Consider the following 13,514-nt stretch of genomic DNA (forward strand, 5'->3'; position numbering starts at 1 on the left):
GGGAACAGGCCCCTGTGACAGTGCGCGCCTCGCGACTCTCCCGAAATACATCAACTGACCGCGCATCGCAGCTGCAGCCCGTTAGCGCCTGCGAATCGCTGCACTTGAGCCACGCGCCCGCCGAACTGGTGGGCTTGGTGGGCTGACCAGGGCCTTCTCTCAATGGCTCGCCGACCTGGAGCATCAAAGTGCCATGACGCACTCGTATCACACACGGTCCAGAGGGGCACAGTGTCGCAGGTAGAGTGCGATGCTTCGTTCTACCATCCTTCTATCATGCTTGATAAGGGCCTCTTGGTGGCTCTCCTCGCGACAGGGCTGTACCTGTCCGAAGGCTGATCTCTTGAACATTCATTCGCTAGGGCATTGCTAGGGCAATTTCGAGTCCGGTTTACATCCCACCACCACAAAGCCACTGCGAGACACTGCCGTGTGAAACCCCGCCGACGAACTCTGCGATCTGCCGGGAAGGCCGGAGCTGCTCCGTCGATATCTTTCAGCTATCGTCTTGACTATTGGCTTATTGGCTCCCTCCCAGGTCGCGAGCAGCCATTTGCGGCGTAGCAGGTACCCGCAAATAATGTATCGTGACCAAGACGCGACCCGTCTGCGCAGCGCAATGTCTCGGGCATTGCGCATCAAGTCCGCTGCGCCATCCAACCCCAACCTGCATGCAAACACAACCTGCATGTTTCAACATGGGGCTTTTGCGGTCGTAAAGGATACATTGTCAAGTGTATCCTTCAAGGCGATGCGCTTGCCTGCTGATCTCTCTGCCACTCTAGCGCTTTATCATCCGGGGTCTTATGCAGCTGTGTCTTTGTTCGATGTCGGATCGTCGTCTCCACACTGGGTGTTGGTGTGCGCGGTCAGTACATGTCTCACATGTGGTTCGTACAGGGACACTACTTACACCGCAATCATACGCGTCGCCTATGTCTTCGCAGTTGAACTCCGGCTTCCCCAGCCGCTTGTTGACGATGTTGTGTACGTAGCAACCCCACATGGCAGCCGCTGTCCGTGACGAGACCTGGGGAGGGTACTTGGCAAGTACTTGTCCGAAGTGCTCTGCGCATTCTCCGCTGAAATCCCAGTCAGCGCGTGACCTCTATGTATTGAACGCCGAGCAGTGTAAGACATACCAGGGGTATAGGCGTTGGAACAGGTGTACATATGACCGCAGCGCCTCTTGCTCCTCGTCGGTAGGGCTTTCGGGGAAACGAGCGAACGTTGTGTGTAGGACTTTCCACGCGGCGCGACCGAGTTCTGCCCTGCATTTGCTTGTCAGCCTGCCTCCTGTGACCTGTGTGATGCCCGCGCAGGCCGTGATGCACGTACTTCGCCGTCGCATTCTCTAGTTTTGGCGCGATGGCATGTCCTGTGAGCACAGCTTCACTGGTACGGCCTAGTTTCTTCTCGGTCGATGGCGATGCTAAGTGTGCTGGTGTCACCTTGTAGGGTCCTACTAGAATGAATGAACAGAGGGCGAACACGACTAGGGCAAAGACGACGAATCTAGCCCGGAGGCCAGTAATGCGGATCATTGTAGAGTAGGTATACTAGTTCTCTGAGACGAGAAAGCGAGGTGTTAGGGCGGTAGGAAGCGTTCCATGGTTCACTGTAGAATGTGAAAGGCTGCCATCCATGGCCACGCACGCGATGCCTCAGATAACGCCAAGCATTGGGGCTTCGCAGCATCACGCCCGAGTGGTCCCACCACGCGCGGGTAATCTGCAGGTACGTCTGCGCGATCGAAGCTAGTTCGCATTGGAACAACATCGTCAGGGCTCTCCGCCATGGGAAATCTACAATTTGCGGGCGGGTGGGCTTTTGATACATTGCGACGGCTGCCGAGGGATATTACCGGGCTACGTCATCCGATATCGCAGTAGGGCTGAGCTTACTGAGCCTCCGAAAGCGTTCAAAACTTTGGAATCGCCAATTGACTGACCTGCATATTGACTCGCACTTCAGCACACGACACCCCAAACCACTTCAAATTCAACAGCAATGTCAGACTTTCCTCCTCCACCAGTCGACACCATTGGTATGTCAATTGCTACCCCGGTCGTCGGGACGTTCCACACGCCGCAAAGACCCGTGCTAATTCAACCGCAGACTGGAGTAACGTGGGTTTCAAGATCCGGGAAGGTAAGGCTTACCCTGCCGTAAATAACTTGAGCACTTGTCTGCGTTCAATCTTGGAAGAGTAGGCAACCTTAGAAAGCCTACTTTTGCAGCGTTCTCACACCCCCACCACACAGTCATCCATAAAACGCATTTGAGTATCTCCTAACTTCGTAAAGTCGCTGGCCATGTTGAATCACACTACTCTAAGGAGACCGGAAAATGGACCCCTCCAGTCTTCGTCGAAGACCCATTCCTACGAATCCACGGTATGGCACCGGGCCTGAATTACGGAATGCAGTGCTACGAGGGCATGAAGGCTTTCCGTGCACCAAACAACACTATCAACATCTTCAGGCCCAGCAAAAACGCCGAGAGGATGCAGCACTCAGCGTCTTTCATTTCTATTCCTGAGGTTCCGACAGACCATTTCCTCGCCTGCTGCAGTATGGCCGTGGGAATGAACGCGGCGTACGTACCGCCACATGAAACAGGCGCCGCAATGTACATCCGACCACTGCTTTTCGGTAGCTCGGCGCAACTGGGCCTGAATCCACCCCAGGAGTACACCTTTGTAGTCTACTGCATCCCAACTGGTGTTTACCATGGCTCAAACCCAGTAGATGCGGTTATTCTTGAGGACTTTGACCGCGCCGCGCCAGAGGGCACTGGATCGGCAAAGGTCGGCGGCAACTATGCTCCAGTATTACGGCATAGCGAGAAGGCGTACAAGGCAGGCTATGGTATTACCCTGCATTTGGACAGCAAGACTAGGAGCGTTGTTGATGAGTTCTCGACATCTGCTTTCATTGGCGTAAAGAAGGACGGCGACAAGGTCAAACTCGTCGCATCCAACAGCAAGAACGTCATCCAGAGTGTCACAGGAGACAGTGTTCTCAGGATCGCAGAATCCTTTGGCTGGGAAGCTGAGTCTCGAGAGGTACTACAAATGTTCTGTCAATGGGTACGGTGAGCTAACAATTTCAGATCGCCTATGACGAACTCAAGTCCTTTGACGAGGTCCTTGCTGCTGGAACCGCGGCGGCTCTTGTACCTATCAAATCCATTACTCTGCCTTCCAAGGACGACAAGTTCACATACGCAGAGGCACAACAAGAACCAGGCCCAGCGTGCAAGAAGCTCCTGTCGACCTTGAAGGGTATTCAGCAAGGAAAAATCGAGGACAAGCAGGGCTGGCTGTTCAAGGTACAGAGGCCAGAGCAGTTCGGAAAGCAAGATCAGGCAAATGGTGCCAAGATAGTTGGACAACTGCCTTAGAAAGGCGTGTCAACCAAGGTTCAAGCGTGTACCATTTAAAAATCGCAAAAGTCTGAATGATTGCCACCATGGTTACAACCCGCCCCAGGTTGACCTTTTAAATCTACATGAAGGAATTGTGAACAGTGTGAGACTGAACAAAACAAACGTGGATTACATCTCCGCTTTTGCTTTGTCCTATACTTAGACGCGACTGTTACAACCCAAACACCCGACAGCAAGACCACGTGCTTGAAACGAAGAAGACGATCACAACACCGGAAACGCGGAGCTTGCAACGGCGATATCTCGCGTTAAAGGTGTTGGTGCCCCAGGAGTATAAGTGCCGAGGCGGCCAGAACTATTTCCTCGACACCCCCACGCAGTCTAGCCCCATACGCATACGTCATCCCTGCTTTTCACCCGCAGAACCCACCTGCATCTGCATCATTCGAGCGCGCGTCTACCCAGCAGTGCAACGAGACAGACACCCGACATCCCTACCCTTCCGCATACCCACGAGGCCCGCACCCTCGATTAGTCCTTCGGCAGTTACCGCCTCGCACAGAATAACTGGCACGCCGGTGCCACACGATCCATCCATAGAGTCACATCGCAACCGGGTGCAACATGCCTGGATCGTTTTCGAGGATTCGCGACAAGGCGAGGCGCCACTTGGGTGATCCTAGTCCGGATGAGGCCTATCTTTCTTGTGAGTCTGCATCGAGAGAGTGCAAGAGGGTGAAGACTGACTGATAGTAGATCACGATGTGAGGGGTGTGTACGCGTCGCCTATTCCTTGACTTGCGCTTCTATGCGCTTTTGACTAATCAACGACCATACTGACGACTACAGTGACGCGAGCCGACTTGGACAGTATCAAGTCTAATGACTGGCTCACGGACAATGTGCGCATACCACTTCCTCCCAATCCACCACAGTCATGACTAACGCATCAACAGGCAATCGCCTTCTGGCAAGAATACCTCGAGCGCGAAGAGCTCAACGCCTTCCCCAAGGCCTCCATCGTCCTCCTCCGCCCCTCCATGTCCTACATGCTCATGCAAAGCGCCGAGCCCCTCTCCCTCAAAGAAGTCCTCCCCAACTTCAGCCACACGACCCACGTCTTCCTGCCGATAAATGACAACACCGATGTCACACAAGCCGAAGGTGGCTCGCACTGGTCCCTCCTCCTCGTGTCCATCATCGACGGCGTGTCCTTCCACTACGACTCCATGACCCAGTCCAACGAGCGGGAAGCGCGGAGTACGACTATGAAGCTGGAACAACTGTTGGGCAAACGACTGCGGTTTATCCCTATGAATGATAGTCCGCAGCAAGAGAACGGCAGCGACTGCGGCGTCTTCGTTTGTGTGCTCATGCGGCATTTACTGCTTAAGAGGCTGCTTCGGGCCGATGCGAGCAAGAAGGTTAGCATGAGCATGCGGGATGCACACATCAACGCGAAGGATGGACGGAGAACTATGCTCAAGGTCATCGAAGAGAGGAGAGACGAGGGCAAGCGGAGACGCTCGTAAGTTTCTCATGCTTGAGTACGACTGCAGAGAAGAAGCTAACGTTTGTGCAGAGGAAGTCACTCGCCGTTTAGGAATCCCTCCGCCCACTCCAAGAGCCCGCCACGTATAGGCGACGAACAGTCACAGGAGCGTTAGTACCCGCTGTGATCTGTATCGAAGGAAGTCCTGGCCGGGCCCTATGCTATGGAGATTAAGAACACGGACTCGTTCTCCTGTGTGAACGTAGCACTGCATACACCGCATCCCCGGTTATGAATACGTGAGCGAGCGTAGGATACCCCTCACTTGGGAGACGGACTGAATGGGGTTATGAATTACGATTTACGTGTTTTATGTTTACGCAAATATACGAATTGCTGGCATCATCACTGGAGTTGATAGTATTAATGGAACACGCATCTTAACATCTCTATATCGCGAGTTTGGCTAGGAATACATGCGCATTCGAGCCTATGTGCATGTCTAGTCTACGACAGATACCACTAACCAACGTGATAGCGCCACTCATGCATGTACAAACGTATCCAGACGCTTGCTGCCAGATCCTAGACCCCATAAAACAATAGATGCGCGTTCTACGAATCCCACAAAGTGCTTTATCTGAATCAACACGTCTAAGTCGTCTTGTCTTCTGCCTTGGTTTCCGCCGGTTTAGCTTCGCCCTTGGGCACAAGATTACCGTTGTCGTCCCGCGGTATACGTTCCCAGCCCGTCTTAAATCTCTTCTTGCTTGCGTCGAAGCGAGGCAACGGATGCGCTTCGGTATTCAGGACGATTTGATCGAGAGGGAGGAGGTCGTCGGGGGAGAAAAGGAGATACATATATTTGAGTGTCTCGGCCTGCATGATGCGTTAGTAAAGCAATTTAACAGTTTTGAAAATATGGAAACGAAGGGGGAAAAGAACTTACAAGCCAGAAACTTTCCATGTTGTCTCGCGACGGAGGAGGTACCTTGGTCACATCACCGATACTGGAGAACCCGCCATTGTCCTCTACGATAGTGTGCTTGACGAAAGCTTCAAACATATCCCAGCCCCATTCGCGGTAGATGTCGTCGCCGGTTATGCGCCACATGTACAGGAGCGACTCTACCGTTTCTGGTCGTTGGAGGTTATGCGTATCAGCTGGCTTGAGGTCGAAATCGCTCTTCCAGCCCTCGCCGTCGGGAACACTGGTGTCGAGCTCGGATTTGGACGCGAGGATCTCGGTGCGGTACATCTTGGGCGGGTCATCGAGCTGGAAGTAGGCGATTTCAGGGGCGAGACCTGTGGCGGTTACTTTGTACATGCCCATGCATGTTTTTGTGAGTTCGCGGGCGAGGGTAATGTCTTCTTCTTGTGCTTTGCCCCAGGTGGGTAGTTTGCGTGCCTCGGCGAGGGGAATACCGCCGGTTGCAGCGAGGGCGATCGTGCCAGGTAGGAAACAGACGAGGTGGTCCATCTTGGGGTGGAGTTTGCCTTCTATACCGCTTGGTCGCTCTGCTAGGACGGTGAAGTGGCTGTTCTTCGTGTATGTGAGGAGATGCTTCTTTGCGCCGTTTAGCGACTCGTTCCACATCTCTTGGTAGACTGGTTCTTGCTTCTGGGTCTGCAGGTACTGCTTGATGAGGTATTCGTAGTAGCTGTCTCCACGGCTGCCCCATCGGATCTCGCTTCCGCGGAAGGTGCCTTTGTCTGCGTAGATGAAGATGGGTAGGAGACCGTCTTTGGCACCGTTGTCGTCCACGACTTTCATTACTTTCTCAGCTACATCCCAGTAGTGTGCCTCACCTGTGAGGAACGCTAGGTACTTCATCTCGAGTTGGAGAGTGGTGGCTTCTGCTGTGGAGGACGCACCGCCGTCAGCGTGCGAGGCTTCGCCTTTAGCGTCTCTTAGGATCACACTGGCCCAGGGCACACCCGAAGGTGACTCGTACGCGCCCATGAGACGATCAGCCAGGTCGGTGGCTTTCTCCAGGAAAAGGTCCTCCTCGTTCGAGTTCTCTGGCTTCAGGCCCGGAAGCGTCTCTTGCAAGTAGTGTGCAGACAGCAGACCACCAAGCATGCGTATAGTTGTCTCGAAGGTATTGACATCCTGCTTCTTGTCGTAATCGAGACTCGTAGAAATCCATTGCCGTGCGTGCGTGAGTTCTTTGGTGAGGTTCATGATCATGAGAGTATCGAGTGCGTCCACGATGATCCAGCCCAGACCGTTGGGCTCAGCCATGTATCGACCCTTCTTCGAAACGGGGTGGTACTCGTCATAACCCCAGCCATGCTCCTCGTACGCGTTCCAACTCAGTAGGAAGGCGTCTTTGACTGCTTGTCTCCGCTTCTCCCAGTCAACTTTGCTCTTCTTTCCGGCAGCACTTCCGCCTATGTTTGATAACAAGCTCTTGCCCCTATCCTTCTCGTCTTGTACTGTGCCCACGTTTGTGCCACCACTAGACCATCCGAACCAGTAGAACAGCCCCAGCACTACCAGTGCTATCAGCGACATGCCCCTCTTACTCCGCAGGAAGCCTTTCCTTCCCCTCGCACCACCGCCATATCCATAGCTTTTCCCCGAAGGCTTGTCCTTATACATTGGCAAGCCCTTTTCGTTCCCCGGTAGTTTGTTCCAAACATTATCTTCAAACTTTCGTTGCGCGCTCTCGAAATTGGGTACGTTGCGCGGGATGGCGAAGGACATGTCTGAGTCCTGGATCGCCTGTTTCGTGGCCTCGACTGCCTGCTTGGTCGATTCGACGGCTTGCGAGGCTTTCTTGTTGGCGGCGTTCTGGAGGACGGCGAAGGCGGAGGGTGCCTTGAATGCTGTTTTGCTGCGGAGGTTGAACGGGTCGCGTGTCGAGTTCATGAGGCGGCGCGACGCGTAGTGCTGATTAAACAACAGACCAGGCGGAGCGAGTGTATTTCACCCTTGCGAAGTCTGATAACTTGTCATCTTGCTCCAGACTCCAGTCGACTTGGGAAGCAATGCTCAAAGCGCCCTCTGTCTGACTCGCCAGGTGTTCATTGCTCATCCCCGATGCAGATAGCTTGGCTAGACAGGGGTCCGCATCTCAGGAAACATCAGCTACAGCGGAGTTCAACGGGGAAGCTCCACCTTCAAAACTCAGCCTCGTTGCAACTCGCAAGCATCGCTCTTCCTTGTGGCACAGGTAGGACACGCGTACTCAGGCACAGGCACAGTATAGCCTCCTTCCGCACCCAAATTTAAATGCAGCACGATGAGGTACCTAGGTATATCAACAGCAGCTGCGATGCGGCAATGTGTTTCCAGAAGTACTCGAGCATTGTTCTTATGATCACCGCCCACCCTGCAGTATTTACGATTACCGCGTCTTGTCGTCATTGCTATCTGCGCGTTACGTGATGGCGTTCTACACCAAGGACGAGATGCGCTTCCTATTCTTTGCTCTCTTTTCCTGCCTACCCTTACACCGTTGCTTTCGCATTGCTCGCACACCTTCCCCACCAGTACATAGAACAGAGACGCCTAGCATCGGCAAGTCACAATCAAGAGTGCATCTACGGAAGAGCAAGACGAAGCGATACGATTCTTCATCTACCATAACCATCTCACCAAGCGAAACGCAATGTCAGGTGCAAGCATGAAGCGCATTCAAATTACACCAGACGGCTCGGGTCCACCTACGAAACTCGACACCGATGTTCCTACCTCTCTACCCGACGCCAAAGAGACCAAAATCCATCCCCAAAACGCCCCAGACGCTGCAACGAATGCCTCCCTCTTCTTCGTTGGAACTGCCACCACAATCCTAGAATGGGGAGGCATCCGAATCCTCACTGATCCCAATTTCCTACATGCTGGCGATCACGTTCACCTGGGACCCGGCGTCGGTGCGACGAGACAAACGAACCCCGCCATCGATTTGGAAGAGCTACCGAGAATTGATGTAATCTTGCTGTCGCATTACCACGAAGACCACTTCGACCGAGAAGTAGAGGAGAAACTGTCAAAGGGACTCCCGATCATCACTACACCACATGCCAAGGAATGCTTGACAGGCAAAGGCGAGGAGTCGTTCAAGAATGTGCATGCGCTAGACTTTTGGAACAGCTTGCTCTTAGATGTATCGCAGTCAGACCAAACAAACAAAAGCGGTCCGAAGCCTAGCATCAAAGTCACAGGTGTGCCGGGCAAGCATGTACCCCCCGGTCCACTGAACGTTGCCAACGATATTCTTGGCGCCGTACCACCTACCAATGGCTGGATGGTCGAACTCGGGTACTCAAATGGTTCTTCTAGTGACGGTAGCGACTTCGAGAACGGATACAGGATTTACATCTCTGGCGACACGCTGATGGTGGACGAGCTCAAGGAGATCCCTGAGCGGTACAAGGACCAGAACATTGACCTGATGCTGGTCCACTTGGGAGGCACCACGATCCCCGGGCCTAAAATGCCGTTGCTGATGGTCACAATGGATGCCGAGCAGGGTGTACAGCTGATGCAGCTCATCAATCCCGACCTGACGATTCCAATCCATTACGACGATTACGATGTGTTCCTGAGTCCGCTGGATGATTTCAAGAAGGCGGTACATGCGGCGGGTCTGGATAGCAAGGTCGTGTATCTGGACCGCAAGGATCAGTACAAGTTCAACGTGAAGCAAGGACAGAAGCCGAAGCAATCGCTGTATTAGTAGCCCTATCGGTAGCGACTCTGTAACTAGCTGTTCAGCGAAATTGACCATGATACATAATGATTCTTGGTGCACGTCGAGAACAGGCTGTGATGTTCGGAATGAAATTTGACTTTTTTCATTCCTGGTGGTAACCCAGTGTGAAGGGTTCCGTGATGCCATTGAACAAAATTTATCCGTTGAGACGCCGTCCGCCCATGCCTTCGTGCTTCGTGCGCACCGTGCGTTGATGTCCTTGCACACTTCTGTCCTCAGTCCCTCATGCGTTCGATCCGTTTATGCGTGCTTGCCCTTGGGGTTCTTCTTGCCAACGTCGGTGATGGTAAGACCTGCGGTTGTTAGATTCGTGTCATTGGCGCTGGGATATTGGGGATGTGCGTACCCGGGGGCAGACTCTGCTTGAGCTTCTCGGCCTTGTCGGTGTCCTTAAGAACGAGGGTGTAGACGTTTGTTGAGCATCGGACCTTGAACTTGATGTTGTTGACCTTCTTGTTCTTCTTTATGCGGGCGGCTGCAATAATGTCAGTCCAGTGCTCTCATCACGTTCGCTGCCTCGATCGTCGCAGGTCTCTGCGGCTCGCATTCATCGTGCACAATCCCTCCTCCTACTGCGACCGCAGCCTCCCCCGGCAAAAGTGGTAGACGTACACTTGGCATCCTTGCGCCTGCAGATCTCGATGAACTGCTTGATGTCGGAAACTTCGGAAGGCATCTTGACGATTTGTGTGTGGACGGGTCGTTGGAGTTCGGGATCGTGAAGTTCGGAGACGCCTAGGCACAGGCCAAAAATGCTGTGGACTCGCTTGAAACGCACGGGCTGCGAAGGGGCTGCCCGCAAGCGTTGCTGCTTCGGGCCTGGTGGGGTGACGACGAGTGTGGCGTAAACCAGGAACGCCATGGCTGCGTCGCATGAAACAGTGCTGCCTACGACCCTATAACTGCTGCAATTCTTATCGAAACTTGTCAAACTCATAACCTCATCTCGCACGCTGACGAAAGACCTTGAGCTCCTTTTCACACACGCACATACGACCAACTTCCACCCTTCAGCATGCCGACCCCCATCGATCGCGCGGTGCAACAACGTGTAGGTTACTCATGGCTCTCCTGGCATCTGCTTTACATAGTGGGCCTTCTACACGCCACTGCAGCCGTATGCTAAGATTATGTAGGGCCCGTTCTTCGCTTTTGCTGCAGTCGTCGCTGGTGTAGCAGCATGGAGTATCTGGGGACAAGACATCTTCCCTAGTCAAGACCCTACTGGCGGTAAGTTACTCCATAGCAACATATCAACATGGGAACTTACTGACATTAATAAAGATCCAGAAACATGGACACACGATCAATGTGTTACCTGGCTCAAGCACGTAAGTTATCTAAAGCCTCGGTGTGACGAAGGACACATGATAGTTTGGCTACCTTCCAGCGATGAATGCCTTCTTCACACTGACGTACACGCCGTTGGTCTTCTTTATGCTAACGCAACATCAGAGAAATTTACACCCCTCCCCTGTCGCAACAACCGCTGAGCTATTAGAGCGGATCAAGGCGAATATGAGGGTAGCCAGGGAACGGACACCAGGTCAATAAGCATGTGTAGTCCAAGATGTCTATCCAATCCAAATAAATTGCAGGCTTAGTTACAAACTTCTCTCATATCGAGAGACCCTTGACTCATGAGCCAGATTGAAAGTCGACTAAGCATCCCCTCATAACTCCTGCAGAACACCTTGGTAGTCGCCTGGCTGAGCCATTGCTCACCGATTGAACACCAAATCAACCCCGACTACCTCCAGGCCTCACCATATTTTCCCCTCCATAACTCCTGCAAAACACCTTGGTAGTCGCCTCGCTGAGCCGTTGCTCACCGATTGAACGTCAAATCAACCTCGAATATCTCCAGGCCTCATCGTATTTCTCGCCAAGTAACTCCTGCAGAATACCACGGTAGTCGTCTGGCTGAGCCATCGTCCATCCGTCCAAAGCATAAAAAATCTTGACTTCCTCCCGGGCTCACCATATCGCATCAACGCCGTACTCCTTCCAACACTTTTTTTGGCCCATTTCGTTACTTCAGCCTCATACTAGTTGCCACCATCCGCCTTCTTGAACTCCTGCAGAACCTCAACACTAGCGCTATAGTGCTCTGCTTCCTCATTGTACGCGCTCTCCTCCTCCATCATCGCTTCGTTGAGACGGTCCAGCTCCTCCGCCATTCGCTGCTTGTAGGGTCCCATCTGCTCATCGATCTCTGCCTGCTTCTTAGCGGTCTCCGCACGCCTCTTGCGCATGTCCTCGAGTTTCTTTCGCTGGTCTGCGAGCTGTCGTTCGATCGAAAGCGTCTTGGGTGTAGAGGAGCGCGGTACTACAGGCTGGGCGATAGGTAACGTAGGCGTAGGCGTAGGCATCGTACGCTTTGGCTCTGGTGGTGTTATACCGTTGGTGGTGGTAGATGAACGTTTGGCTGGTATGACTGCTACGGGGGGCGTATCCGACTTCTTCTGACCGCTGGTAGTGTTGGTAGTGGCAGGTGCTGGTTTTGCGGCCTCCTTCTGTGCTGGAGTACTGGGCGTTTGCGGACTCTTCTTTGCTGGGTCAAGTGGCGACGGGGAAGGCTTATTGGTAGTCGCCTTGGCTACGGCTACAGATTTCTCTGCGTGCGCATTTGCGGGCTTGGTGCTTGATTCTGGAAGGCAGGGTACTTTCGCAGTCATATCGGCCGTCGGTATAGAAGGCGCTTCGGGGGTCGCAGTCTGTGCTTGATCTTTAGGGGATGACATCGTGGTAGCCTCGGAGGGATTTGGTGGAGGTCCAGGTTTCTTGATGGGGCAGGATATCTATAGGTAGATGTCAGGAGCAGGCAACAATCAGGCTGATTTGAGAATTTGAAGTGACGCAGAGATAGAACTGTAGAAAGGTAAAGTTGGGAAACCGTTTCTCTTACCTTTGGTATCGGCTGTGCGCTTTTTGCTGGCGTGGTGGGAAGCATCGGCGATTCCGATCGCGACGAGGCGTCTCCGTCATTCTTCGATAAGGGCTTTGCGCCTATGGTAAGAGGAGGAAGAGGTTCCAGCACTAGAGTATGTGCTTCGCCTATATCTTTGTCGTCAGGGTCAAAACCCATTGACATGTTCTCCTTGAGAATTTCAGCTAAGATATCACGTTAGCCTGATAGCCAGAATCCAGTCTAGCAAGCTAACCTTCAGTTCGATAGTGGAAGCGAAATATAGCCCACGGCTCTGTACCTGGGCGTTTCGCATCCGCCCTACGCTGGTAGGTTTTCGGTTGATTATCCTCCAGTGGAGTAGTGTCCTTTTCGAAGGACATCCTGAAAATGGGAGCTATGCGGTTGTAGCCTACTTTCCGCTCGATACCACCCGTATCCCTGTCTTTCATATCACCTTGATGGGCGTAGTACTTCTTTACTTTGCCAATCTCGTGCCAGTCTCCCAGTTGGCGGGTGATGTACAGTCGCAGCTCGATGGTTCCGATTGTCTCCGCGGCGTCATCTTGAACAGTAGCAGCATGCTCAAGTGGAGCCACCGTGATAGTAGTATCGATGATCCCTTTTGGGGTCTTGTATAGGAAGGTTTCGGTGTCCAGTTTCCTATTGTGTAGGATCACTGACTTAGCCACATGGGAGCCGACTTTGCGGAGTATCCCATCCACAAACGTGTCGTAAGCTATAGCCAAAGTCTGTGATTTTGTCAGAAACTTCTGATGAGTTTATGTAAGTGATAGTTACCTTGCCGGAGAACCTGCCGCCCACTTTAGGCTGATGACCCTCATCAATGGGTACATAACAGCATATCGCGTTGTCTCTCGGGTCCACGTACTCTCCATATTCCTGGAGAGCCTGAACCCGACCCTTGACATAGATGTTGACCTGGGCCTTTCTGTCGGTGTCCTTCTCAACCACTCTCATATTTGAGAATGTTGTGTAA

General features: G+C 52.9%; 8 protein-coding genes across 8 annotated transcripts; 4 read left to right on the forward strand and 4 right to left on the reverse strand.

Annotated features, from left to right (window-relative positions):
- Nucleotides 1-804: 804 nt before the first annotated feature.
- Nucleotides 805-1,544, reverse strand: J4E84_003487 (uncharacterized protein; the record flags this gene model as incomplete). Its single annotated transcript, XM_049386099.1, has 4 exons — nt 805-849; nt 914-1,082; nt 1,143-1,271; nt 1,339-1,544. 4 exons carry the CDS (start codon nt 1,542-1,544, stop codon nt 805-807), a joined length of 549 nt encoding a protein of 182 aa, XP_049245948.1.
- A 466-nt stretch (nt 1,545-2,010) lies between these two features.
- Nucleotides 2,011-3,405, forward strand: J4E84_003488 (uncharacterized protein; the record flags this gene model as incomplete). The annotated part of the gene is made up of 4 exons (XM_049386100.1): nt 2,011-2,047; nt 2,119-2,151; nt 2,307-3,067; nt 3,115-3,405. The coding sequence occupies 4 exons, from the start codon at nt 2,011-2,013 to the stop codon at nt 3,403-3,405; spliced, it is 1,122 nt and encodes a 373-aa protein (XP_049245949.1).
- Nucleotides 3,406-4,014: 609 nt separating this feature from the next.
- Nucleotides 4,015-5,057, forward strand: J4E84_003489 (uncharacterized protein; the record flags this gene model as incomplete). The annotated part of the gene is made up of 4 exons (XM_049386101.1): nt 4,015-4,096; nt 4,240-4,292; nt 4,347-4,918; nt 4,973-5,057. The coding sequence occupies 4 exons, from the start codon at nt 4,015-4,017 to the stop codon at nt 5,055-5,057; spliced, it is 792 nt and encodes a 263-aa protein (XP_049245950.1).
- A 479-nt stretch (nt 5,058-5,536) lies between these two features.
- On the reverse strand, nt 5,537-7,757 carry J4E84_003490 (uncharacterized protein; the record flags this gene model as incomplete). The annotated part of the gene is made up of 2 exons (XM_049386102.1): nt 5,537-5,761; nt 5,832-7,757. 2 exons carry the CDS (start codon nt 7,755-7,757, stop codon nt 5,537-5,539), a joined length of 2,151 nt encoding a protein of 716 aa, XP_049245951.1.
- A 742-nt stretch (nt 7,758-8,499) lies between these two features.
- On the forward strand, nt 8,500-9,570 carry J4E84_003491 (uncharacterized protein; the record flags this gene model as incomplete). Its single annotated transcript, XM_049386103.1, has 1 exon — nt 8,500-9,570. The coding sequence occupies one exon, from the start codon at nt 8,500-8,502 to the stop codon at nt 9,568-9,570; it is 1,071 nt and encodes a 356-aa protein (XP_049245952.1).
- Nucleotides 9,571-9,846: 276 nt separating this feature from the next.
- Nucleotides 9,847-10,468, reverse strand: J4E84_003492 (uncharacterized protein; the record flags this gene model as incomplete). Its single annotated transcript, XM_049386104.1, has 3 exons — nt 9,847-9,899; nt 9,953-10,081; nt 10,219-10,468. 3 exons carry the CDS (start codon nt 10,466-10,468, stop codon nt 9,847-9,849), a joined length of 432 nt encoding a protein of 143 aa, XP_049245953.1.
- A 153-nt stretch (nt 10,469-10,621) lies between these two features.
- On the forward strand, nt 10,622-11,160 carry J4E84_003493 (uncharacterized protein; the record flags this gene model as incomplete). The annotated part of the gene is made up of 4 exons (XM_049386105.1): nt 10,622-10,657; nt 10,743-10,836; nt 10,891-10,937; nt 11,062-11,160. The coding sequence occupies 4 exons, from the start codon at nt 10,622-10,624 to the stop codon at nt 11,158-11,160; spliced, it is 276 nt and encodes a 91-aa protein (XP_049245954.1).
- Nucleotides 11,161-11,654: 494 nt separating this feature from the next.
- On the reverse strand, nt 11,655-13,495 carry J4E84_003494 (uncharacterized protein; the record flags this gene model as incomplete). Its single annotated transcript, XM_049386106.1, has 4 exons — nt 11,655-12,407; nt 12,515-12,720; nt 12,771-13,266; nt 13,316-13,495. 4 exons carry the CDS (start codon nt 13,493-13,495, stop codon nt 11,655-11,657), a joined length of 1,635 nt encoding a protein of 544 aa, XP_049245955.1.
- Nucleotides 13,496-13,514: the final 19 nt, after the last annotated feature.

Source organism: Alternaria hordeiaustralica (genome assembly GCF_023758085.1).
Source record: "Alternaria hordeiaustralica strain BMP 2776 chromosome Unknown scaffold_5, whole genome shotgun sequence".
Taxonomy (NCBI): Eukaryota; Fungi; Ascomycota; class Dothideomycetes; order Pleosporales; family Pleosporaceae; genus Alternaria; species Alternaria hordeiaustralica.